General features: G+C 45.0%; 1 protein-coding gene across 1 annotated transcript in view; it reads right to left on the bottom strand.

Moving 5' to 3' along the window:
- Positions 1-26479, bottom strand: part of Bicd1 (bicaudal D homolog 1 (Drosophila)) — a gene marked incomplete at its 5' end in the record, with an annotated part of 213820 nt that overhangs the window by 43202 nt on the left and 144139 nt on the right. Inside the window, 3 exon segments of the mRNA XM_005407175.2 lie at positions 1406-2500; positions 14945-15370; positions 17313-17465. Of these exon segments, the coding sequence (XP_005407232.2) occupies positions 1406-2500; positions 14945-15370; positions 17313-17465 (1674 nt within the window).

Below are 26479 nucleotides of genomic sequence, written 5' to 3' on the forward strand. Positions count from 1 at the left end.
TTGCCTCTTTCCTTACCTTCCTCTCTGTCCTGCTGCTCCGAATTATTTCAGACGCTGGGGACACCTGCGCGGCTTTGCTTCTCTCACTCCCTTCCCCACAACTTCTTTTCTTCTTCCCCGCCATTGCTTACCTAGTGCTCTTGCTTCCCCCAGTCTGGGACGAAGGCCAAGACACCCGTTTCCTATCTTGTTAACTCCTAGAAATCGTCTTGCATCTGAACCCCATCTCTCACGTTGGGGTCTGCTCATTGGCCGCAGATCTCCTCTGCGAGGAGGAGCAATTGTCTCCATTCTGGCTAGACCTGGCCCTATTTCCATGTACTGATGTGTACAGAGCTGGCCAGGACTTCTTATCCCTTCAATTGGCATTAAGCATGCAAATCAGTCCAGACGAGGTACTGATGTGTAGCCTTTGAAGCACGGTGACAGGGTAATGTTGCCCCGCCCCCACAGCTCCCAGAGAACATGGGTGGGCCAGGCGGGATGGGGAGCCGTGCTCCATGCTGGTTGTGATTGAGCTTCAAGATAAGACACTATGACCTCCCAGGGCATAAAAGATTATACACCAGAGCTGAAGGACTGACCCCAAAACATCAGATACTACCTTGAATTGTGTTATGCAGATGACTCTGCAGATCCTTCTCTCTACACATTGCAGAAGTGATTTCAGGCCTCCCACCTAGCCCAGCTCACAGCGCTCACCTACTTCCCGCCATTCTCACACTCACTCATCCTCAAGCCACTCCTTTCTTCATGAATGAATAAAACCTAAGCTGGGCCCTGGATTGAGGCCTTTGTTCCAGATGGCCATTATCCTGGCTGGACTTAGGACCCCTTGGCTCCCCACAACTACACATATGCCTTAGTGTCTTTATTCTCGCCATGGGCTGCACTGGAAGTGGTAGACTGCAATTAACTCGCTAGAATTCCAATAACTTCTCCCTGGGATTACAAATGCAAACTTCCTGGCCCGCGACAAGGACCAGGAAGGGTTCCCTATATTCCTCCTCTCGTCTGCAGCCAGACTTCCTGCCAGCCTGTGACTCTCCTGGTGGTGGACCCGGCCCACGGCCATGCCAGCGTCTTGGCCTGGCTCCCCTGCTGTTTCCACACTCATTTCTGCCTGGCATTGCCGGACTGGCAGCCCAGCAGCGGCAGCTGGCTCCGCTCCTCTGGTCTGCTCTCTTCAGCCTCCCACCTGGGCACGCCTGCTCTCCTGTTGCATCCATCCACTCACCTATCTAAAAATACCGTTACATTCTGTTCTGGCACTGGGATGTAGCTGGTTTTATTTGTCCACTGACCAGGAATCCCCAATTCTTATCTTGGTACTGCTGAGAGCTCACCCAAACCGGAATAAGCTGATGGGGCGGGCTTTGCCCAGCTGCCCCCGGGGGGAGATTACCTGCTTGTTGGCTTTCAGCACCGCCCTCAGCGTAGCGATCTGTTCCCGCTTGGTGCTCAGTAGCGACTTGAGCTTCAGGATCTCCTCCATTAAGGCCTCCTTGTCTTTGTCGATCATGGGGGCCAACTCCCGGGCCGCCGCTCTCTGCCGAGAGAGCTGCACGGACCGGTCCACCGCTTTCTGCAGATGTTTGATTTGGTCCCGGATTATGGCATTAAGGTTGTAGATATTCATTGGCTCTTTGCGGATATCACTTGTATCCAACACTGGAGAAGATGGCGGGGCAGTAATAACAGGAGAGATTGTGGGCGTCTTCGTTGGACTTGGTTCTTTGCTGGCCTCTGTGTTTTCTTTCGAAACTGGTTCGGATGAGGTCCTTGTTTCCACTGGAGACGACACACCCCGCCTGGCTAGTCGCGGCGACAACAGCCCCCTGGGGTCATCGGGCCCCTTCAGGCTGCCACTGCGGGTGACTCTGCTCTGCCTGTAGTAGTCCAGCATGACCCTGTTGGGCGTTTCGTTATTGCACAGACACACGTGGTGGTAGAGCTGAGCGAGCTCCTCACTGAAGGTCACCAGCTCGTCCTGGGCTGTGTTAAGGGTATTGTGATTCTCGTTGGCGATGCTGGTCATCTTCTGTAGCTCCTTCTCCATGTGGGCCATCTTCTCGCCGCTTTCCTTGGTGCTCTTCTCAAGGCTCGTCACCTGCTCGTCATACATCTGGATCTTACTCTCATACTTGGCCTTCTCTTCGGTATAGTTTTCTACAGATTTATTGTATTTCTCCTTTAAGGCTTTAATTTCTGCTTTCAAGTCAATCACCTCCGTGACGGCCACCCTGTACTTGCACTCCAGGATCTCCAGGCCGTTGATGTCCACCTCGTAGTCGTGAGCCTCCTCCCCCGAGTCCCGGCCCTTCTCGCCGTCCAGCTCGGCCCGGAGCTCTTTGCTGCTCTGCAGGCCCCTCATGGCGTTGACGTGCTCCGTGAGCCGGTGCACCCGTTCGTGCTGCTCCGTCAGCGCCCCTTTGGTGTGCTCCAGCTGCGTCTGGGACTCCTGCAGACTGGCCAGAAGGATGGCCTTCTCCCGCTCCACCTGCAAGGGCAAGAGACAGCCTCTGAATGGCTTCATGGTGACGCCAACCCTGAGCCTAACCCATTCCCAGCCGGGTGCGCAGACACTTCAGTACCTGCAACAGGGCCAACGCTCCCATTGTTTCACGTTAAATTAGGATGTGTTTCCTTCTCAGCAGTTCTCTCTGGTAAGTCACTCTAAACGTACACAATTCAGAAGATGGCATTGATGAAAGCCAAGCCGTTTTCATTTTTCATGAAGGAAATGGAATACCTCTTAAAAATTCTATTACTGGTATTATACACAAGCTCAGTGAAAAAGGATTTCAGAATTTTCTTTCTTTTTCCCTTGAAAATTAAATGCATTTCCTCTGGAAAGTCTAAGCATTGTTTAATTAGTGTACATGATTATAGATAAAACTGTTTCCAAAAAAGACCTCCAACAGGAAAGGCCTTTGGATAGAATAAAAATTGATCAAAACAAAATATACTAAATGTGTGCTGAGCTTGTTTTAGAGGTAAAAGTGCTATGATAAGTGAGGTAATGGCTTTGGAATGATTTTTAATCTGTATTTTGCCTGTTCATATTTAACATAAACATTTTCTAAGGCTGAAAGGATAAATCTACCAGTTTCTTCTGAAAATACAGAACATCGTTTCTTTTATGCATGTACAGCCCACATACAAGACTCCTTTCCATACTCAGTATATGTCTATGAAGTCAACTCGATGAGGAGCAGTATCCCAATTTACACACACACACACACACACACACACACACACACACACACACGCGCGCGCGCGCGTGCGCACTCCACCCAAGCAGTTAAGGTTGATCTGACCAAAAAAATTTACTGCATTATGGACAGTTTTATAAAACGCCAGTGTTACATCCTCCCTCAGCTACTACAGCTCAGAGTACCTTAAAATGTATTTGGATTTCAAAGCATGGGTCTTAAACTATTAATATTCACTGTGCTGAATTAATAAATGTGAGCACTTTAAAGCTTAAAATGACTTTTTAAGTCATTTAAGTATCACTACTTAATCTTCCTCTGTGAAGACCTCCTTATCCAAGGGAGATTTACTGAGTTAATTATAATCTTCTACGGCGACTAAGAACAGATACTTTATTTTTCTTCCTACAACCTTCACCTTCTGTCTGAACCAGGGATTTTATTTTTTTATGGTAGGAATGGTTGTTTGCTAAAAAAATTGATCTTAACATCTGCAAGCTGTTTTGTGTAAGTATACATATATGTTAATTATTAATGCTGTGATCTTATAAAATTATTAATTTTATGGAGTGTTTGCTTTCAAATAAACATCTTTACATGTAATGTGGACTGGTAACTTCTTTTGTGAAAGAACACAGAAAACAGACTTTACTTTAAAATTTCTATAGGAAAAGGAATCCATGCTGTTTATAAGCTATCAATTCCCATAAATTTCTTTTTCAAAGTATTAAAAAGGATGAGTTTTACCGTACACAAACTCCATCTCAACAGGTAAGTCCTACTGATTCAGCCTCCCAAGTAGCGGGGACTGTAAGTGTGCACCAGTGTGCCCAGCTTAATTCCACCTTCTTTAAAAAACTGAGACACAGTAACTGCATACATATTTTTGGTGCAAGGTAATGTTCCATGTATACCCTGTAATCAGGTTAACTAATCAGGCTAATAGATTCACTCCTCGTGCTTATCTCATTAAATGTCCTCCGAAGGCCAGTGTATTGAAGGTGAGGCCTGTACCTGTGGTGGTAGAGCAGGGTGGTAGAATCTCTGGAGGTGGGGTCAGGTCACTGGGGGCCTGAACTTGAGAGAGACACTGGGACACTCTCTTTTTCACTTCCTGGACACCATGCAGTGAGTAGCTGGGTTATACCACTTGCTGTCCACCATGACATATTCCTCACCACAGGCTTAAAAGAATGGGACCAATAACCATGGACTGGAACCTCTTATACCATGAGCCTAAACAAACCTTTCTTCCTCATAAATTGATTTATCTCAGGTGTTTGTCACAGCAACAAAAACCTGACCCACATACCTTTCTTTGTGGTAAAAGCATTTATAATCAACATTTAGTAACTTTGAAATATTATTATTAACATAGTCACAACATTGTGCAGTAGATTATTAGAATTTATTCCCCCCACCTCCACCTGAAATTTTGATCATCTCTCCTTTCCCATTCACCTCTACCCTGGTACTACCCCACAAAGCCAAACCTCTGGTAACTACCATTCTCTCTAATTCCATTTTAAGATTCCACATGTAAGTGAGACGATGCAGTATTTATCTTCCTGTGTCTGGCTTATCTGACTTAGCACAATGTCTTCTAGTTCACCTGTGTTTCACAAATGAAAACACTTCGTTTGTTCTTTAAACAAATGAATAGCATTTCCTGTGTATATGCACCACTTTTTCTTTAGGCATTCATCTACTGCCAAACTCTGAGGTAATTTCCACATTTTGGCTATAAGTAGTGCTGCTGCAATGAACACAAAAGTGCTGACATCTCTTCAACAAATTGATTTTGTTTCCTTTGGATTTGCATGCAGAAGTGGGATTGTTAGATCATTCAGTAACTCTATTTTTGATTTCTTGAGGAATTTCACAAAGTCTTTATTCTACTCACTTGGCTTTTGGATGTTCAGTGTGGTTATTGTAACAGTGCACATAGTATCAATATGTACAAAGAAGCTCAGAATTAAATAATTTATTCTTCTCTGCCTAAAGTGAAGCAACTGGCAATGCCTATCCATGTCTGAACAGAAGAGAGCTCCCTGAGAAAAGATCAACTGAGAAAAAAATGCTCGGTAAGGGGAGCCGCCAGTTGGAGAATAACACTGAACACTGCGGAGATACTCAACTAAATGCTAGCAAACTGAACCCAGCAACCTGTAAAAAGGACCAGACAAATGATTTACCCTAGCAAGGCAATGCTGATGTGGCATTCAAAACCAGTAAACAGAATACACTATTAATAGAATACAGGATTAAAAATCACACAGTAATTTCTAAACATGCAGAAAAAGCATTTGATACAATTTAATATCCCTTCATGATAAAAACACAGTAAAAAATCTAGGAATGAAAGGAAACTTGGAAATCTCTGAAACAGCCCGATAACATTAGACTTAAGGGTGAAATAGTGAATGCTTCCCTTCTAAGATCAGAAACAAGAATGCCTGCTTCTGCTATTTTTATCTAACCTGTGCCATGAACTCTAGCCAGGAAGAGTAGGGAGGACAATGAAATTAAAGCCCTTCAAATTAATTATTTTTATCTCTAGACAACATAATTGTGTATGTACAAATTCTTAGGGAATTCACTAAAACTATTTAAACTAATAAATCAGTGCAGTAAAGCTGCAGGATACAAGATCAATGTATAAACATCTACTGTATTTCTGTGCACTGAAATGAAACACTGAAAATGAAATTAGTAAAACTAGTGTACTTATAACACAGTAAAAAAACTCTGAAATATTTAGGAGTAAGCTTAACGAAGTGCAAAATGTGTACTCTAAAAACCATAAAGCATCACTGAAAGGAATTAAAGAGGACCTAAACAAAAGGGTAGCTCTCCTCTGTTCATGATTATGTGTGACAAACTGAGCTACAATGCAAACCCTACCAAAACCACTGCTGATTTCCTTGTAGAAAATGATATGCTAAGCATAAAGTTCATAGGGAAATGAAAAGACTTTGAGTAGCCAAAATAACCTTGAATAAAGTTTTTAGAAAAGGATAAAGAAACTTTCTCACTTGAAAACTTATTACAAAGCAAAATGATCTGACAGTGTGGTACTGATGTGAAAACAGACACGTAGATTAACAGAACACAGTTGATAGTTCAGACATAAGCCCACACATTTATAGTAAACTGGATTTGTATAAGGGTACAAGACCACTCAATAATGAGAGAACAGAACAGTCTTTTCAACAAATGGCGCTTGAATAAGTAAATGGCCACATGCAAAACACTGATGTTGAAACCCTACCTCAGATCATATGATACAACTAAGTCAAAGTGGATCAAAGGCCTGAGTATAAGATCTAGACTAGAAAACACTTGGAAGAAAACCTACCTATAAGTCTTCATGACCTTAGATTAGGAAATAATTTTTTGTATGACACCAAAAGAGTGAGTAGCAGCAACAAAATAAAGTAGACACATCAAGATTACAAACTTTTGTGCATGGAATAACACCATCGAGAAAGTGAAAAGAACCCACACAAGGAGAAAAAATATTTGTAAATTATATATCCGATGAGAAATTCATATGCAGAGACTAGAAAGAACTCTTACAAGTGAGTGATGATAAACACAAGTGAGTGATTATAAACAACATGTAAGTTGGCCAAGGACCCAAATAGGTATTTTTCCAAAGAAGAGGTACACATGGCCAGTGTGCACATGAAAACATGCTCACAAATCAAAGAAACACAAATCAAAGCTGGGTGTGATGGCACAGGTCTGTAACCCCAGCACTCAGGAGACTGAGGCAGCAGGACTGAAGTTCAAGGCCAGCCTGGACTACACAATGTGTTCAGGGTTGGCCTGGGCCACACAGTGAGGCCATAACAAGAACAACCAAAGCCATTATGAGGAGCCACTTCGCATCCACTAGGATGGTTCTGAAGAAAAGGGTGGATAATGGCAGTGCTGTGGAAGAAATCGTAGCTCTCGCCCCCTGCTGGTGAAGATACAAAATGGTGCAGCTGCTTTGGGAAATGGTCTGGTAGCTCCTCAGAAGATGAAGCAGTTACCATGTGACCGAGCAACTCCTTTCCTAGAATTCTGCCCAAGCGAACTGAAACATACGCACATGAAAACTTACAGGTAAATGCTCAGCAGCGTTATTCAGAAAGCTCAAAGGTGGGAACAGCTCAAATGTCCATCAAGTGATTAACGGTATATCCAAGCCATATAATATCTGCACTGAGAAGGAATGAAGTGCTAACGTGTCATGCTACAACAGGACTGAACCCTGAAAACTTTGCTCTAAGTGAAGGAAGCCGGTCACAGACCACAAACTGTATGACTCCATTGATAGGAAACGTCTACCATGGACAGATCTGTGGACAGGAAGTACACAAGCAAGTGTAGGGGAAGTGGTTGCCTACAGCTAAGCCTTCTGGGAAAACGGAGAGAGGCTGCTAATGAGTATGTGGTTTCTTTTCAGTGATGAAAATGCTCTAAAACTGACTGTGGTGATGGTCGCTCAGTCCTGGAAACAAACTAACAACCATTTTACATGCATGGATTGCAAGATGTATGAGTTATAGCTCTGTTAAATCTGTTCTTCTTTTTAAAGCTACCTCTCTTTCTCTGGTTGTTGTAATTATAATTGTGTGTGTGTGTGTGTGTATGTGTGTGTGTGTGTATGTGTGTGTGTGTGTGTGTGTGTGTGTGTGTGTGTGAGATGCTGAGGATTGAAGCTAGGACCTTGTGCACACTAGGCAAGCACCGTGCCACCAAGCCATCCTGAACCCTTTGGTGCTCTTTTATGTTCAGTGATAGTAGAAAAAGTAGTGCTTCTGAGAAATGAGTTTGCTAACAAAGTTTATAAAGGTAATACAAAGCCTGTGGTTTAACCACGTAAGGGCCTAAAGTGTCGACTCTGTACTAAAAAAGTATTTGTGTAAGTTTTAAAAATCAGGAAGTGACCAATTTTGTTTTAATTTCACCTCATAAATGTTTTTGTGAGATTTTGTTAAGCAGAGAGGATACTTAATTTCTGTCTATATAGCAATTCCACTAGGCTTTTAACTTTTAACAAATGACAACATAGTGTGCCTTAGTTGCCCTATCTGTAGAATGGGGACAACAATACTATCTACCCCATACAGTAGTTGTAAGTACCAACCAAGTAAACAAGTATGTAAAATACATGCAAAGTGCTTTCAGCCCTTATATATAGCAAATACCATCACCATTACCATCATTATAGGAAAAATTAAAATTGCCGTGGTGGTGCAAATACAGTGTGAATCTATTTCTTTCCCACCCATGAGGATACAACTTACAGATTCCAGTTTTATAGAAACATTTTTGTTTTCTCACATTGCATGTGAAATTATATATCGAGCATAATACCAAAAAAAAAAAAAAAACAACAACAACAAAAAAAGACTTCTCCCCTGCTCAGACTCTGTATGCATCTAAAGTTAAACAGAGGTTGTTCATCAGAGGCAGAAATTTCAACACAAGCAGAGAGGACTTCTTTAAATAGATTAAGTAATTTAGTTTTTCCAGACAGGACCTACTTATTTTCATTCTAATAAAACGAATTAAGGGTCCTGACTGTCACTGCAAAATGTCAGCTATATTCTATTTGAATAGCCAGGTCCTGAGGGCACCAAAACCCCGAAATAATTCATCACTAATACCCTGAAAAACTTCTCCTAGTGAATAAGGGATGACACAGCCGAGCCATTCACTACCAAACCAGTTTTATGAGTAAGATGCTTCCCCACTGGACCTTTTCAGTCCTGGTCCCAAGCCAGGGCCTCACAGTGCACCGCTCTACAGCCCCGGCTGTTTACTGTATTCTTGGGTGTGCTTCTGTTAGATGAGTTGGCACGATTTACTATGTGTAACATTTAAAACATTCCTGTAATTTATTTCATAATGGAGGAAGACACATGAATCAGTAAAATATTCACCCTGATCTGCTCTGGGAAAAAAAGCATCTCCTAATTTGGATACAGCTTGCAATCACTTACCTTGGCCCATACTTTCCGTGGTTTGTGTACAGTCTGTTCATATAAAAGGTAGTGGGTAACTTCAGAAATCGACAAAGGGTCCAGTACGGAAACAGTAACTGTCTTAGCTACTCTTCTCATTGTTGTGACAAAATACCCAACACCCAAAGCTAAAGAAGAGAAGGTTTATTCAGCTCACAGTTTGTAGAAGTTTCAGTCCACATTTGGCTGGCTCCAAGGCAGGGTGGCATGGCAGAGGGGCACTGCCGAGGAGAAACAGCTCATGGTGTGGCAAGGAGAAGGTGGCCAGCAATCAGCAGCAGCAGCAGCCTGCCTTCTCTCTGTCCCTTTACATTCCATCCACATACCAGCCTCTTGATCGGTGCCCCCCACACCCAGGGTGGGGCTTCTACCATATACACCCTAAACCCCAGCATCACACCCTTAATTCACATTCATACACCCTAATCCAGCCACCTTTGAAACTCCCCACCTGTGTCTACATGAGGCTTTGAGGGGACAGCTAGATAGAAGCCCTCACAGTAACTTACACAGTTTTATGACTTCTGTGTGGTTCCGTATTTACCTTCCCATTAGTTTTCTCAACAGCTCTGCGATGAGACACGGCATCATGACGAGGGCGTTCAGCGTGAGGCTGCAGACTGTCCGCCACGTAACTCTAGGAGGCACTGGATGCAAACACCTGGGCTCAAGCGATCTTTTTGCCTCAGCCTCCCTCAGCCTCATTTTCGCATTTATTTTCACCATTTCCCAGCAGATGGCAGTAAGACATCTCGAAGAAGGAGACCCGGTTTTTGCTTTTCCCTAATTCTAGCAAAGGCATCAGAGAGACTAGTAGGATGCTAAATCACTGCCTTTCCTTTTATGAATGAGCCTCAGAGAAATAAAGCAATTCAGCCAACATTCCTGACACCCACCGTAGAGACAAAGAAGCACAGATTTTCCATCTCCCAACCAAGGGTAAGTGAATACCTAGCGGTGGGAAAATACAGTACATGAAGCCTCGTAAGACAAGAAAAGGCAAACAACGTATGGCCTAGGTGTGTTGTTTTCAAAGGGGCTCTTTTTAAAAATAAAATTTAATCAGCTAACTTAATGAAACACTCTTCTCAAAATCAACTAAAAAGAGGGATGGGATAGAGCTCAGTACAAAAGGCCCTGGTTCCAACATCCAACACCCACAAGCACACACACCAATTAAACTGACAGAATTATGCATACTTACTGAGTACAACATGATGCTCTGAGTGGTTAAATCAAGCTAATTAACATATGCATGGATTCACATCTTATTTTAAACAATCTACTATTAGGGTTTTTTTAAGAACATAAGGCACTATTATAACAATGGTCACCATTTATATCTTGATCTTCCCTCCTCATCAAACAAGTTCTTAATCACAAGGAAAAAACTTTTCTTTTGAGGCAGGGTCTTACCATGTAATTTGAGCTGGCCTTGAACTCACAATGATGTTCCTGCCTCAGCCTCCTGAGTCCTGGGGTGACAGGCCCGTGCCACCGTGGCTGGCTAAGTATCTTAAAAGCTGTGCTGGGCATGTAGAGCCCTTCAGTGTTGTCATAAACTGGCGACATCACCCAAATGCAGACACTAGATCTGGAGTACACAGCCTACATTGTGCTGCAGGGCTCTGGACTTGGACAGAGATGCCGAAGAGACATGGAGACCGAAAGCACGTGCTGTCCTGTCCACGCGTGTGCCGTCCTGTCCCTGCGCATGTGGTCTGGACCCCGCGCGTGCGGTCCCGCTGTAAGCTGTGGCACAGAACTGAGCAGAGCCTAAGAGACCAGCAAGGGCTACACCTATGACAGCCGCAAGTCCTACATCCGAAGAACCTGTAGTGCAAGTTACAGCCTCACTCACTCGGGGAAGTGCTCCACGGCCCTGGATCCTTGCTGCAGAGCAAAATCCCCGCAGCTGATAGAAGGTCTTTCAGGGGCCTTTCTTCTCTCCAGGTGAAAGCTCACAATCTGAATATGAACATGTAACATTTCTTTTTTTTTTTTTTTCTTTTGAGACATGGTCTCGCTATGAGACATGGTTCAGGCTGGCCTTGAGCTCATTTGGAAGCCCAGGCTAGTCTCAAACTTGTAACGATCCTCCTGCCTCAGCCTCCCGAGTGCTGGGATTACAGGCGTGCGCCACCACACCTGGCTTGAACATGTAACATTTCATACTTAACACTACATTTTAACACTCACTTGCTTATTGGGTGGACCATTTGACCCCAGTAGGGATACCACAGTATGTATAGCACATGCTGTATTTACCTCCCTACACTCCAAAACTTTCATCTCTCTCTCCCTCTTTTTTGCACTCTTTTTTTTTTTAAGTGAGGGATTAAACCCAGGGCCTTCACACTGAGTTACATCATCCCTGGTCCTTTTTATTTTCTTACTTTGAAACAGGGTCTCACCAAGTGGCTAAGTCCCCTACTCTGAGCTCAAACTTGCAATCCTCCTGCTTCAGCCTCCCGGACTGCTATGATTACAGGCATGCACCCCCACACCTGGCTCAGATAGCTGTCCTTAAAGTGCATTTTACTGGCACGTCTTCAGAATGTAAAGCACAGTGGTATCCACACAAGGTACAAGAAACCTACGTACTACTGTTCATCAGAACTGCCATATTAGTTTGCAGTTTTATTACCATCCAAGCTAACTACAATAAATTCATGATAATGTACACTACACTGTTTTAATAATTTACTTATATAAATGAAACCCAAAGGGATAACACGGCTAAGGAACAACTGAGATTATGAAAAAATAATTCACGAGAAGATATACTCTGCTGCACTCAACAGTTTGAATGAAATATATTCTTTGGAAATACTGATTTTAAAAAATGCTGATTGTGAGAAGGTAAATGATTACTTTGCCTAACCAAAAAGGCAAAGCTAGTGTGATGGGGTGTGAGCTCAAGCCCAGCCTGGGTAATTTAGCCCAAGGAATGGATGAATCAGTCAGTGGATGGATGAAGTGAATGAATGGGCTGGGGACGTTACTCGGTGCAAAGGCCCTGGGTTCAAGTTCCAGGACAGAGAAAAACAATGTCAGAAGTTAGTGCTGCCAGTGAGAAGCTGCGGCTGCACAAGCCCTCCTGTGTTAAGTGTGGGGTACGACTCAGTTTGTAACGGCCTTAGGGGCACGGCCTGCCAGGGCTCCCCATCTCCGCACACCCTCGGGGCTAATCAAGCACTGACAAAGGGACCTGCAGTGTTCTGAGAGCACAGCCTTTTTCTCCTGATGTTTGCTCCTCCAACATCATCACTTTTCACTTTTCACACCCCTCATGCAGTGAGACTTACCCCCCGTCCACTCCAGTCCCTCCTGAGGCGACTGCCCTTGAGCTAACAATTTCAAACTATTCACTTACAATAACAGCAAGAATAACAACAGCTGGAGGGCCTCACTAAGGAAAGGCACTGCAGGGTTGAAATAAGGAGGGCAGTTCCAAGGATTTAAGCATCTGCCGGGCTGTTGGAAGCACTTGCGGACTCACATTTAACCCATAATCCCTCACGGCGCAGAGATGAGGAGGTGGTGACGCGCTGACCGTTGTACAGAACAGCAAAGTGCTGCGCCTTGTGAGAACCAGCGGCTGAGCCTGGAGCATCAGGCAGGCGTGGCGCTCCCACTCCGCGCACTGGCTGAGGAGCCGCAAGCAGCACTCAGTGGGTTTGGACTGGAGATGCTAAGCCTCCTGTACAACGTGGGACGTCCTCAGAGTGACTGCCCTCCTCGAGCGCAAAAGGCACCCTGTGGAGAACCACTTTTGCTTGTCCTCCACCATTCTTTTTCCTGAACTACTTATCTCTCATTGACTTCTGCATTGTTCCATTTCAATTTTATTAAGGTTAAGTTTGATACCTGTTTTGAAATTTAACCCAAGAGATAACCTGATTAAAGATGGCTGAGCTTGGCGGGCGTGGTGGTGCACGCCTGTAATCCCAGCACTCGAGAGGCTGAGGCGGGAGGATCACTGCGAGTTCGAAACCAGCCGGGGCTACAAAGTGAGCTCAAGGCCAGTCTGAACTCCACAGCGAGAGTCTGTCTCAAAAAGACCAAAAAAAAGATGGCTGAGCTGTCTTCTGCACTCAGGCCCTCTTCCTGGCATTGCCTACATACAGAGCTGCCATATAAGACCAAGACTCAGGGGCTGGGGATTTAGCTCAGCGGCACAGCGCCTGCCTGGCACGCGCAAGGTCGTGAGTTCGGTTCCCGGTACCGGAGGAAAACCAAAAAAAGACCAAAAAAAAAAAAAAAGACCAAGACTCAAAAAGCCTCCGAACTTGGCAGTTGAGTAAAAAATCTACAGGAAATTCATTTTACCTAGTGGTCATGGCTTCTTACCATCATTCAAATAAAATAATGTAAGAAGAATTTTTCCTTTAGCAGCCATACGCACTGGTGATAAAGTACAGGATATGTTAATTCTTGATGCAGCATTTAAAAACAGCCCATTGACAAATTATTACTATTATTATTATTATTTTTGTTTTGGTTTTTCTCCGGTACCAGGAACCGAACTCACGACCTTGCACTTGCCAGGCAGGCGCTTTGCCAGTTTGTAAATCCCCAGCCCTCCATTGACAAATTAACTTTATCGCCTGTTTATTTCTGCTAGTTTCATTTTTCACCTGCTGTCTTTGTGGAGGAAGAAAATCAGAAGCTCTGTTTGCTGTAAGAACAAGTGACTGCTGGAGTCTTAAGAGCCTCTAGTTACTTGCTACACACGAAAACCTTGGGCCGGGGATCTGGCTCAGTAGAACAGCGCCTGCCTGGCAAGCACAAGGTCCTGAATTTGATTCCTGGTACCAAAAAAAAACCCCAAAAATACATGAAAACCTTGGAGGGATCAGGTTGACACTGAAGATTATGCCTTAAGCCAGACTCCTGGCTGCTTCAGCATGTGTTTGAGCTCCGGCAGAGGTTTGCATCCGGGAGGTGTGACTCTGAGAAGGAAAGCCCACCCCAGTGAGACACAGCTACAGGCCGGGCTCTTCACAAAACCTTGCATTTGAAGGTGCTAAAACACTATCACGCTTGAATAGCCAGAACTCCTTAAATTTACACCTGTTCTGTGTTTTTAACCATTGGGCCTCCTGGCTAGTTTGGGTATAGGAGGCCCTTTCTGTCTTGCTGGGCCTAAGACACCCTTGAGAAGCAGAACTGTTAACCTGGCCGGTCTGTGCTGGAAAACTGCACTTTCTGTCAGGTCCTTTGTGCGTAAAGCCCGTGAATTCTTTTGTTGGTCAGAAATGCCAGCATCAAGGATCTGTACTTCCCTGGACCTGATTAAAAACTAACTTGTACCTCAAAAAAACTTATTTCTTAACATGACACAAATTATTTATTTTTAACATCCCTTCCGTCAAGTCTTTCTAAAATAATGTACTTTCAAAGATTCTGCTTGAAGAAGCAATATTAAAAAAAATTAATTTGAGCTGGGCATAGGGGCAGATGTCCGTAATTCCAGCACTCTGGGAGGCTGAGGCAGGAGGACTGCAAGCTTAGCTTAAGCAATTTAGCCACTTAGTGAGACCCTGTCTCAAAATAAAAAAAAAAAATTAAAGAAAGAAGGGGGATGTAATTCAGTGCAGAGGCTCCGGGTTCAAGTCCCAGTGCATCCAACATAACAGTAATTTGGACGTCAATCGTGAAAGCTAAAAAGCTCACAACACGGACGGCTCACCGCAGAGCTCCTACCTGCATCAGCTGCTGCTTCAGCTTCTGGATCTCCGAGATGTTCAGCTCACTGAACAGGTCCGAGACCGGGTGCAGGGCCTCCCCCTTCCGCAGCGCAGGCGCGCGGTAGTCCCCGTTCAGCTTCCCCAGGGGCCCGTGCACGTGCCCGTTCATCTTGTCGTCGTTGTTGGGCTCCCCGCCGTCCTCGGCGAACTTGAGTCCGTCCACGGAGAGGCCCAGGTGGCTGTCGCCGAGGGTGACGTACTGGGCCAGCTCCTTGCGCAGGCTGTTCTTCTGCTCCCGCTCGTTCTTGAGCGTCTCCAGCGCCTCCTCCAGCTGGTGCGCCGCGATCTCTTTGAGCCGCAGCGCGTCCTCCAGCTGGCTGTTGAGCAGCACGGCCTCCTCCTCGCAGCGCTTGATCTCGTGCTTCAGGCCCTCATACTCCACCTGCAGCGACAGGCCAGGCCAGGCCAGGCCGGGGTCAGGGACTGCGCTCGGGCTGCCCGAAGCCGCCAGGCAGCTCAGGGCAACGTTGTCCACACCTAGGGCGGGGACGCACGCTGGACGCCCGGCGGCCACACAGATCCGCGTCCTAGAAGCTTTATGTGTCTAAAACATGATAACATGTGAGTTGTATATAACATAACCGTACGTGAACACGTGTTACACAAACATATATACTAACATATAGGATAGTAATATATACCATCAATACATCAAGCATTAATTCTCAGCAGACATGGAAATATACAACTCCCCTATCATTTCTCTCGACAACTTCTTCATCCAATAGTCAAAAGCAGGCACTGTTTGCCTAGTAACTCAGGGATATGGTTGGGTTTGTTTTTCAGTACCAGAGACTGAACCCAGCGGCTTTGCACTGGACTACCTCCCCAGTCCTTTTTATTTTTCCTTTGAGACAGGGTTTCACTGAGTCACTGTTGCTGGGTTTGGGCTTGAACTTGTGACTCTCCTGCCTCAGCTTCCCAGAGGAATAGGTTTTGTAATAATTTATCAGATGCCAAAAAAGATTTGATCACCACCACTTTGTTTTACTTCATTATTAATAAAGAGGAAATTTTTATACTTTGGGACAGATTAAAAGATTATGATAAGAACGTGATCTCAATAAAAAAAATATGACTGAGAATAGGATGAGAAAGCAAAGAGGGCTTTTATGTGCTTGGGACATAAACTGGAGGAACAGTGGCCGGTGACCAGGAATGCAGCAGAGGTGTGCTATCGGCAGTGTAGCGCTCCCTGAACTGGACTCAAGTGAGAGGCTGCCTGACAGACTTCTCAGTCAGGAAAGCCGGGCCATGGCAGGGGCCTTCTCTGGGAGCTTCTGCAGGCACCGGCCATGTGCCGCCTGTCACTCAACACCTCCTCTCCACAGCCACCGGTGCTCTGCTTAGGGAAAGTCCGGAGCACCCACCAGACGTCCCTCAGGGCACTTCAGTATTTATGGTGTTTAAAACAGAAACACTTCCAGAATAAATAACTGCTGGGAATGAGACAGTAAACTAGAAAGAGCAACAAAGACACCCTGTTATTACAGGCTAAGAAACTGTGTTTAGTCTTACTTTTCGTTTTTGGCTTTTTTGAGACAGGGTCTCGCTGTGTAATTTAGGCAGGGTTTGACTTCATGGTGATCCTCCTGCCTCAGCCTCCTGAGTGCTGATATTACAGGCGTGTGCCACCATGCCTGGCAAATCAGATAATGTATGATAGATGCTAATGTCTGTAAATAAAAGCCAGTAAGAGTGGAAAACACAGTATTTCCTTGACTGGAACAGACGTGGGGTTTAGAGTGCACCCCTGTGTCAGAGAATAAGCCAGAACAGCTCGCCGCACACGTACAAATAATTTTCAATTGATTAATCAGACACTTAACTGGGAAAATTATCATATGCCATGTAGAAAGTGAAACTGAGGCGATGTATAAATGTTCCCTTTTGTTTTCCTTAAAACTTCTGAGTTCCCAAGTTTCAACCCCCATAGGAGGGCCTGGGTGAATGGTGAACATGGAGTGCGCTGGAATGACATGGGTCAGTGAAGGCTCAGCGGACCGGGGCGCTCTTCCAGGGACATCTCCCTGGCCTTACGTCCACTGGGGCGATGGGGAGCGGTCTGCACCCACTGTGGGCAGCGAGGACTGCTCCCACAGGGTCTCGGGAGCGTCTCCCGACCCCATAAGGAGTTACCATAGCTACAGCACTGACAGGCATGTGTCACTTCCCGCCACACTGCAGCAGAACAGGCAGCCTGGGAAATTGCAGCACGTACAATACTGCAGGGAGAGCAAGGGTTGTAACACACATTGACAAGTTCCTTCCTAGTACAGAATGGGCCCCCGGGGATAAAACTCAAAAAACCTTTGAGACTCCACCTGGTTCTGTTTCAGCGTGGACACGAGTTTCTGCAGCGTGATGTTTTCCTCTTCCAGCTCAGTGTAATCCTGCAGGAGCCGGGCCTCCCGGAATTTGTATTCTCTGATTTCATCCTTCATCCGTATTCTCTGCAGCTCCACCATCTCATTGTTCTGCAACACCAAGGTAAACGATCAACACGGAACTCACTCCAGACTTTAGGATGCGTGCAGAAAGGCCTGGCAGCCGAAAATGACACTAAAAACACCTCCTGGGGACATGGTTAGTGCCTTTCTGAATGGCAATTTAGTGATCTGTCCCTTTCTCCCCCTTCTTCTGGGATGATGTCTCCCTCCGTTGCCCTGGCTGGCCTCAAACTCCTGGGTTCCAGCTGTCGTCCCATGTCAGCCTCCCGGGCAGCTGGGAACACGGGCGTGCACTGCTGCACCAGGCTCCTCTGTCAGAAATTTAAAAGTATACATGGGACCCAGCAACCCAAGATCTAAAAATCATTTTTAAATATATTTCCATACAGGTAACTACAAAGAGAAATAAATTTCATGTGTACTTACACGAAGAGCTGAAGAGTCTAAATGTTTGCTACTTGGGGGAAATGATGAAATAAATGCTCATGTATTCACTAAATGGAGCATTACAAATTATTAGCAAGAATGAGAAGGAACTTTACTAATATGGAAACTTTACTAATATGTGCCTCGTTTCATAAACACTTTGGTGTGCAAACTCCACGTGGGGACAAATATGACCACGGCCGTCTTTCCCACACAAACACAATCATGGCCATCTTTTCCAAAATCAAACAAATTAAGTTGATGAACCGAGGTACCATGGTATAGTTACAATATTAGTAAGTATAAAAACCAAGAAATGGATTAATATGCTTAGTAGGATCCTGTGTGTTAAAATAAAGGGGGAACATACACACACATACATGCACACACCACAATACTTCCTGCAAGTCTTTTTGTAAGCATACCCCAAACACAGTCAGCAGTGATTATTTAGAAGCAGCTGGACTGGGCACATAAGCAGAGGAGTCTTTGATTATCATAGACTACAACTTTGTTTATTACCATGGTACTGTATGATTCTCTCCGTGTACTATGTAATAAAGTAACAGGTTCTGGATCTTTTGGTTTTGGTTTTGTTTTGTTTTTTTTTTTTTGTCTTTTTTGAGACTGGGTCTCACGCTGAAGTTCAGGCTGGCCTTGAGCTCACTTTGTGGCCCAGGCTGGTCTCGAACTCACAACAATCCTCCTGCCTCAGCCTCCCGAGTGCTGGGATTACAGGCGTGTGCCACCACGCCCGGCTAGGTTCTGGATGTTTTGCATTGCTTACTTCTGGATCATTCAAAATTTTGTTTAACAAACTTGTATTATGAGGTCTTATGTGTGAAGGTGAGGCTGTAAAGAAAGCAATAAAGTAAAATATTTAACTTCCTTCCTGAACCTGTGCACAAGTATAAGCTATGGTTTAGTGTAAAATATATGATATGTTATACAGCAGATATCTACATTTACACATGAAGTGTGTTCATAGTCATGGGAAGAAGGGGTATAAAGTTTTTATTTAAGTCAGGGTTCATAAGATTAGTTTTCTATTCAAGCAAAGAGAAATGAAAGAAAAAGCACTCCAGAAACCAAAGACCACATTTTCTTTCGTGGTACTTGAAGACCCACATAGTAAACTATGAATCGTGACCACACTGAAATTCCGGCCAGAATGTGCCAACCCTTGATACAACATTATATAGAACTGGCAGTGGGTAAATATTGTTCTTTGCAACACGGATGAACTCACTAAGGTAGTGTTGCCTGACATCAGTCAGGTGCAAAAGACTACACACAGCACGGTGCGCCTCTGCATGTAAAAGTTCAGCAGCACGCCAAATAGATTTTTTTTTCCCCAGTACCGGGGATTGAACTCACAACCTTGTGCTTGCCAGGCAGGCACTGTGCCACTGAGCTAAATCCCCAGCCCCTATGCCAAATGGGTTAAACTGCCTTCTGGAAAAGGTATGCTGAAGCCCCAACTCTCACAGTCTTTACCAAGATGAAGCTCAGCTCAGTCCAGTATGATGGGGGTCTATATAAAAAGGGACATGTGCCCGCGAGACGCACACCCGCACACCAGAATGTGCGAAGGCACACGGGACAGCCGGCACACGACTGCCCAGGCGAAGGCTGCCACGAGGCCGGGCTCAGCTCCGAGCACAGCAAGGGTGAGAGGGGATGTACAGTGGCCAAGGAGCACTGTGAGGACTCTGTGGATGGAAAATTACTGAAAAGAGGACCTCAAGGATAGGGGACTCGGGGCCAGGGATGTAGCTCAGCGGCACAGCACCTGCCTGGCAAGCACAAGGTCATGAGTTCGATTCTCGGCGCCAAAAAAAAAGGATAGGAGACTCGTGTAAACTGGACCAACAGGACTCTTGCTTACAGCAGTCCAAGGGCTCAGACACCAAGACTGGGGGCGAAGAGCTTGATCCGGGTTGGATCCCAAAGGGGCAGGGCCAAGGCCTTTCAGGCATTAGGTTTCTGTCTGTTCTATATTCTGTCATCATAAAAAGTCAATGGCTCAATTCTGAAGTTTCCTGGAGAAGAAGTGCAGACTTCATCCATTTAATGTAATCCTCTGGGGCGTGTAACGATCAACCCATTCAGACTAACCGGCTGTCTCACACACCTGTGTTTAACCTTCTGTGTGCAGCATCCTTTGTACCCAAGCCGCTTGAACTCCTTGCCTGGCTGCTTTGGACACCTGGGTTCTCTCTCTTTAGCTTGCATCATGCTGAACTAGTAATTTAACAGACTTATTTCTTTTTTTTTTTTTCTCCGGTACCGGGAACCGAACTCACGACCTTGCGCTTGCCAGGCAGGCGCTTTTGCCGCTGAGCTAAATCCCCAGCCCCAACAGACTTATTTCTTAACAGTCCCCCCACCCGCTCCACGCACGTTCCCCTCTGCAGCGCCCCCCTATCACAGTCGCCCTGTGGGAGGGATTCTGCTTGCCTGTAGGTCAAACAGCACAACACAGGAGTTCTGAAGACAGTTTGCCAGCTGAAAGGCATCTTACCAGTAGCTTCTCTGGGCTTCCTAAAAACCAACAGATGGGCTTCTGCTTTTTATCTCACCAAAAGAGATGATTCGCAAACACAACTGGTTTTACGGAACGGTAAACACTGGTACATTCCTGTTGGGACATGGATTTTCTCAGCCCTGGAAAGCTACGGTCCAAGTACCTTTATGAACAAATAAATTCTGGCTTATCACTGCAGAACACCATTTGAGATACAGACTCCAGTGCTGTATATCATTACACATACGAGACAGACGTGTATGTGCACACTATATGGATAACTAAAATACTGCAGCGACTGGTCCGTTATAACAATATGCAATCATGTTTTTTTTTTAATTTGGGAATAAACTGGCTTTGGAAATCTGTTTGGAAAATAGGAAAGATGTGGAGAAGCTCTGGACAGGGACACGGGACACTAAGAACAGCAGGTTGGGGGCGGGGAAAGGGCTGATACCGGACAGCACGGGAAGGAGAGTTTTCGTCACCTAGTATTTGTGTGGCGTCTGGGTCTGAGGTCTCCCCGTCCCAACTTGTTCGTGTGATGAGGTAGTCATAGCTGCATGCTCTAATTTTTTCTTTTAAAGATTCTCCAAATGACTACTGATAGTAAAGGGTCCTCTGAAGGCCTCCAAAGTAATTATTTCTTGCAAAGTAATTATTTTTTGTTTAGTTTTAAAAGACCTTAATTGGCTTTATTTTTGATTCTAGAATCAGGCAACCCTTTGCTCCATACAATAGAATAAATATTCACAAAGAAATGCTGAAAAAAGCAGAAACTAAAAATCAATAAAACAGATCGGCTGTTTTAAAGTTACTTTCCTTGTAAGGTGGGGACATGGAAACAGAACAAGAGAAGAACTTACGGGTTAACACGAGGCTACTTCGGGTGACTCTGCTGAGAGCGGACCTCAGCCACTACGCTCTGTCATCTGTATAAGCGGCTCATTAATCGGTTGCTAACTATGTGGCCGTACCAACCAGACAGATAACTGTCACCTCAGGTCCCTCTCTATATGAAATGATGAATGAATATAAACATTCATTCAGTGGTTTAGTGGATATTATTTCTGAAAAGTGTACTTTTTTTTCAAGACGACTTTCTGTCAAACTTCTGGAGCTAAGGGTAAGATAGTAGTAGCTGTCCATGTTTTGAACACTCATTGTAAAAATTCAAAGAGGTAGCTTTTAAACAACTTAAAGGTGATCAATATTCTACCTCTTACACTTTGCATTAAAATTTCAAAAGGAATTCCCCTTACTGAGCTCTTCATGGTATCAACTTTTCCATTTCACCTTGGAATAAATGGCAATAGAACTTTGCAATTCCCTAAAGAAGGGCATTTCGGGTGACAGAGAGGTGATAACATGGGATATGAAGGAAAGCCTAGACAGTGAAATTAAAAGTTACACGGTTGCGGTGGGAGGGAAACATTATTAAAAGGCTTGAAGGATGGACAGCTGGTGTTAACCCGCCATGGGGGTCGCTTTGGTGATTCAGGGAGGCCAGGGAGGCCAGGAATGGGCCTACAGTCGTGAGGAAGAAATGAAGCAGCTAGTGATTTATAATGTGCTATCTGAAGTCTGGAACTCCCTTGGGCCATTTTCTACTAGTTTGTCCGTATTACTTAGAGAAATTGATCGGCTTCTACTTGGTACCTGGTCTGAATGTCCAGTTGGAGCCATGCCAGCAGGGCCTAAAAGAGGCTTCTCTGTACATCTGAGCCGTGGCTTGCTTGAAACTGGTATCAGGCCTCCATCCTGGCGCTCACAACCCCAACACAGAGCGCGTCTGGGAGCCTGAGGAGGCCTGAGCGCTGCCCTCCCTGCCCGGGGCTGCACCTGCTTTCCCCGCTGTGGGACCTCATCCCTTGGTTTATCTCCGCCTTCTTCAGATACCTGCTCCCCGAGGGCTCCAGTCCTTTTAGAGACCTCTGCCCCGTGTAATTACTGAAACTGCAACATGAGCAAACAGACGCCCGAACTGAGTGTCCAGCGACAGCGTGCAATGGTTAGGAATTCCAGTGCCCACGCAGAAGGGCGCCAACCCGCACAGCCTCGCTCACATCTGCACACACACGGGAAGCGGAGCGCTTGGTTCCCACGAGCCAGTCCCCGGGTCAAACAGCGGTCTCAAGCGCGGAGCTGGAGCACAGACCTTCGGCCTCTCTACGAAGATTTTCTAATGCATTCTAAGTCTTACGGTTCTCTCCCCTTTTATCCTAAAATACTTGTCTTATTTCACAACCACTCAAAAGAAACTTTGCAATAAATTATAGCGCCACTGAAATGGCTATCCTTAATTTCTCATGTTTTAATAAAAGCATTGTAACCACATATGAAGTGTGTATGTGTGTGTAGTTAAAAATAACTTGTACCAGACATGGCGGTTCCCCCGACCCCCGTAATCCCAGCTATTTGGGAGTCCAAGGCAGGAGGAAAACTAGTTCAAGCCCAGCCTGGGCAACTTAGCCAGATTCTGTCTCAAAATACAAAATAAAAAGGGCTGGAGATGTAGCTCAGGGGTGTAAGTGCCCCTGGGTTGGATCACGGTCTGGCAAATAATAACAACTTGCAGTACTGTATTTTATCATAATGATAAGCACACCGAGGCCCTAATCCCAACCCCGGAGACATTAAGGAAACTGAGGTAAGTCACAGAGCCAAGAAATGACAGACCTAAATCCGGGCTTTCCTTGAAACTTCCACCGGTCTCGCGGCTTCAGGCAGAAAGCCAGAGACAGGACGGACGCAAACAGAATAAAGAACAGGGGCTGGGGATTTAGCTCAGTGGCAAAAGCGCCTGCCTGGCAAGCGCAAGGTCGTGAGTTCGGTTCCCGGTACAGGAGAAAAACCAAAAAAAAAAAACCAAAAAAAACCACAACAAAACAGAATAAAGAACGCTAGGAGCAGACGAAGGGTATCTGCAAGTGGGACTGAACTCGCTCTGGGCATCCACCGGAAGCGCTGTGAACACGGGGAGCTGCAGCCCCGAGCTCGGGGTGGCGTCGCATTCGGCTCCGAGAAAGCGCACAGCTCGGGAGAAACGAGTGACCGAAGAACGAAGCGCGCACTGCGTCCGTGGAGAGCAGCGCGGCGCGAACCTGGCGGGCGCCCTCCTGCCCGGGACGTGCTGGACAGCGGCCGGGCTTCCGGGGAGCAGCCGCCCGCTCCGCCGCGCAGACCCGCTGAGCGCACTTCCGCACGTCCGGCCAGACCGCGGAGAGCCGCGCTTCCCAGAGCAGCGCCCCAGGAAGGCCTTTCACGCGCACAAAGGCCGGTGATGCAGGTTTCCCTGCCTGGAATTTCAATTAGCATCCTAAGCGGCAGACCTGAAAACGACTCACTGAGAAATGCCTGCGTTCATTTTGTGGGCCAAGATCAGGGAAATATTATAAAATATACACTAAGAATCAATCAGCAGGGTGTGGTGGTGCATTCCTGTAATTCCAGCCCTCTAGAAGGCTGAGGCAGGAGAATCACAAATTCAAATCCAATCCACCCCATTCAGCAAAACCTTGCCTCAAAAAAAAAAAAGAAGAGAGGCTCAGTTTAGTCCTGGGTCTAATCCCCAGTGCCACAAAGAAAAGAAAAAAGGGAAGGCCGGGGAATTCCAGAGTGCCAAAGGAAGGGCAGGGGAGGGAGACCCAGCCTAAGGAACTGTCTGCTCTCAGTGGAGGGAAGGAAGACATGGTTATGCAGAGTACTCTGCTTGTTTTCATCTTGTCAGTTTTACTTAAAAACCCCTAATAGTTACCTTTTGTCTGACCTAGTTCACATTTTTAGTGATCTTAACAGTGATATAAAGTATGTTGCCATCCACCATTTAACTGATTGCTGCGTGTCAGAAATCTTTGACTCTTCAGGGGTCCCTCACTTAGCAGTTTTACTTCTGTCAAACTTTTCAACAAAAAAAAAAATTTTTTTTTTTTTTTTGCGGTATCGGGAATCGAACTCATGACCTTGCGCTTGCCAAGTAGGCACTTATGCCACTGAGCTACATCCCCAGCCCTCAACAAAAAAAATTTGTGTCCATTATCAGGACATAAATTGACACACTTACTTTTCTCTTTCCTTCCCTCTGCCTCTCCTTCCCTTCCTCCCTCCTTTCCGCCCCTCCCACTTCCTTTACACCCAGGGATCAAACTCCAAGACCTGCCTATGTTAGGCAAGTGCTCCACCATGGAGCTAACACCCCCAGCCCTTTCTTTACATTTTATTTTCAGATATAGTCTTGGTGCATGTCGGCCACAAACTGGTCTAGAACTTGTCATCTTCCTGCCTCAGCCACCCACATAGTTGGGATTACAGGTAAATGCCAGGGTGTTGCACTGATACATTTTTAGAAGGTACAATTCTTAGTAATGTAAAATTCTTAGTAAGCCAGGGTTGTTTTGGTAAAGAATCTGCCACAATACCAATGTAGTACCAATTACATTTGGATTTTGAAGATAGTACATATATTATGTCTTATTCATCACTTTACTCTTTCATTAATAAAATAAGAATGCAAAACTACACAACAGGTAGCTTGGATCAGTCACAATTGTGAATTAACATATATGCCCAGGCATGTGGTGCACTCATCACCCTGTTATAGGCAGCTGAGGTAGACAGAAATATTATAGGCAGTCAGACAGGGCCAGGCCCGGGAAGGAGCCAATATAGAAGACAAGACACCTTGCAAATGTAGACATATTTGCTGCGGGCCAGACCTCAAGATAAAAGACTAAACCAATGCACCCACATACCTCCCTAGGGATGGACATGAGGGATTGATATTCTAAATAGGTAGCGATCACCTTGAGGAGTCACTGACCCCAACCCCTTACAGGAAAAGCCCCTGTTCTGTATTCATGCCCACTTGCTACATGACTCGCTTCCCCATTTGATCTCATTTGATTGTGATTTAATCAATTTTACCCGAACAATTCTTATTGGACAGAGTCTTGGGCAACCCACTCAGGACCCCCTTCTGTCTCTCTCTGGGACAGAAGCTTTCTTTTCCTCAATAAATATATTCTACTCGTAACCTCCGCTGTTCCTAAAATTTGTTCTTCAATTTTAGAGAATGCGAACTGGTCCCAGATACCTTTCAGGTTGGGAGTTTCTCTTCCCTACATCACCCAGCTATGAGGGAGTTTGAGGCAGGATGACCACAAGTTCATGGCCATCAGATTTACAATGACACCAGATTGCAAAGTAACAGTTATAACACAGAGAATTCAAATACCACCTGCTTCAAAATTCTGCTTAGTAAGTCTGTAAGAAATAACAAAATGTTTCCTTAAATGTTTACATTGCTGGGCTGAAACATTTTCCTTGTAATTCTTCTGTTTTTTTGATAAAAGAAAATTAGAAAGCTGAAAAGTAAGTGGAGATTAGTAAAAATGCTTTTTTGCATTTTTAAAATATTTTGGAAACTGTTAAATCACTCACCTTACAGTCTGCATATTACAAGGAGGATGTTCTAGGTTTTCACAATCCATGAAAGTAATTTACATTTTAAAAAACCCCAGAACACTACGATCACGCTGAAAGACAGTATTTATAATTCACATTCCTTTAAAAAAAATCACAGCAATATTTAAGTTCAAAATATTAAATATTAATGTGTCTATTTCTAATACTATCTTTTAAATAAACCTGCCTTTCTAATATGATGCTTAGCACTAATATATGCTACCATTTAAAATTGATCACATCAATTCTGGGAAAAATAAATAAATAATGACCACCTGGAGCTGTGGGTCTATTATCGATAAGAGGTTTTCGAAGAGTGGTCTTGTAACTGCCAGCAATACCAATATGGCCTAGGAATTTGTTAAAACGGCAAATTCTGAAGTCCCTCCCCAAAACCTGAGCAAGGAACTCCAGCAATCTGTGTGAACAAGCTCTTCTCACGCACACAAAAGTTTGACAACCTGTGTTCCCAAACAGAAAAATTAACTAACAAGTTTAAGCTCATCCTCTGTATTAAGCTCATCCTCTTACTATTATAGACAGCTAAGTTAGGTAGAAATACTGCAGGCAGTCAGACAGGGCTGGGCCCTCGAGAGGTCAATGCAGAAGACAACTGTGGCTGGAG

This window comes from Chinchilla lanigera, unplaced genomic scaffold (assembly GCF_000276665.1).
Source record: "Chinchilla lanigera isolate Chin_1 unplaced genomic scaffold, ChiLan1.0 scaffold00104, whole genome shotgun sequence".
NCBI classification, from domain to species: domain Eukaryota; kingdom Metazoa; phylum Chordata; class Mammalia; order Rodentia; family Chinchillidae; genus Chinchilla; species Chinchilla lanigera.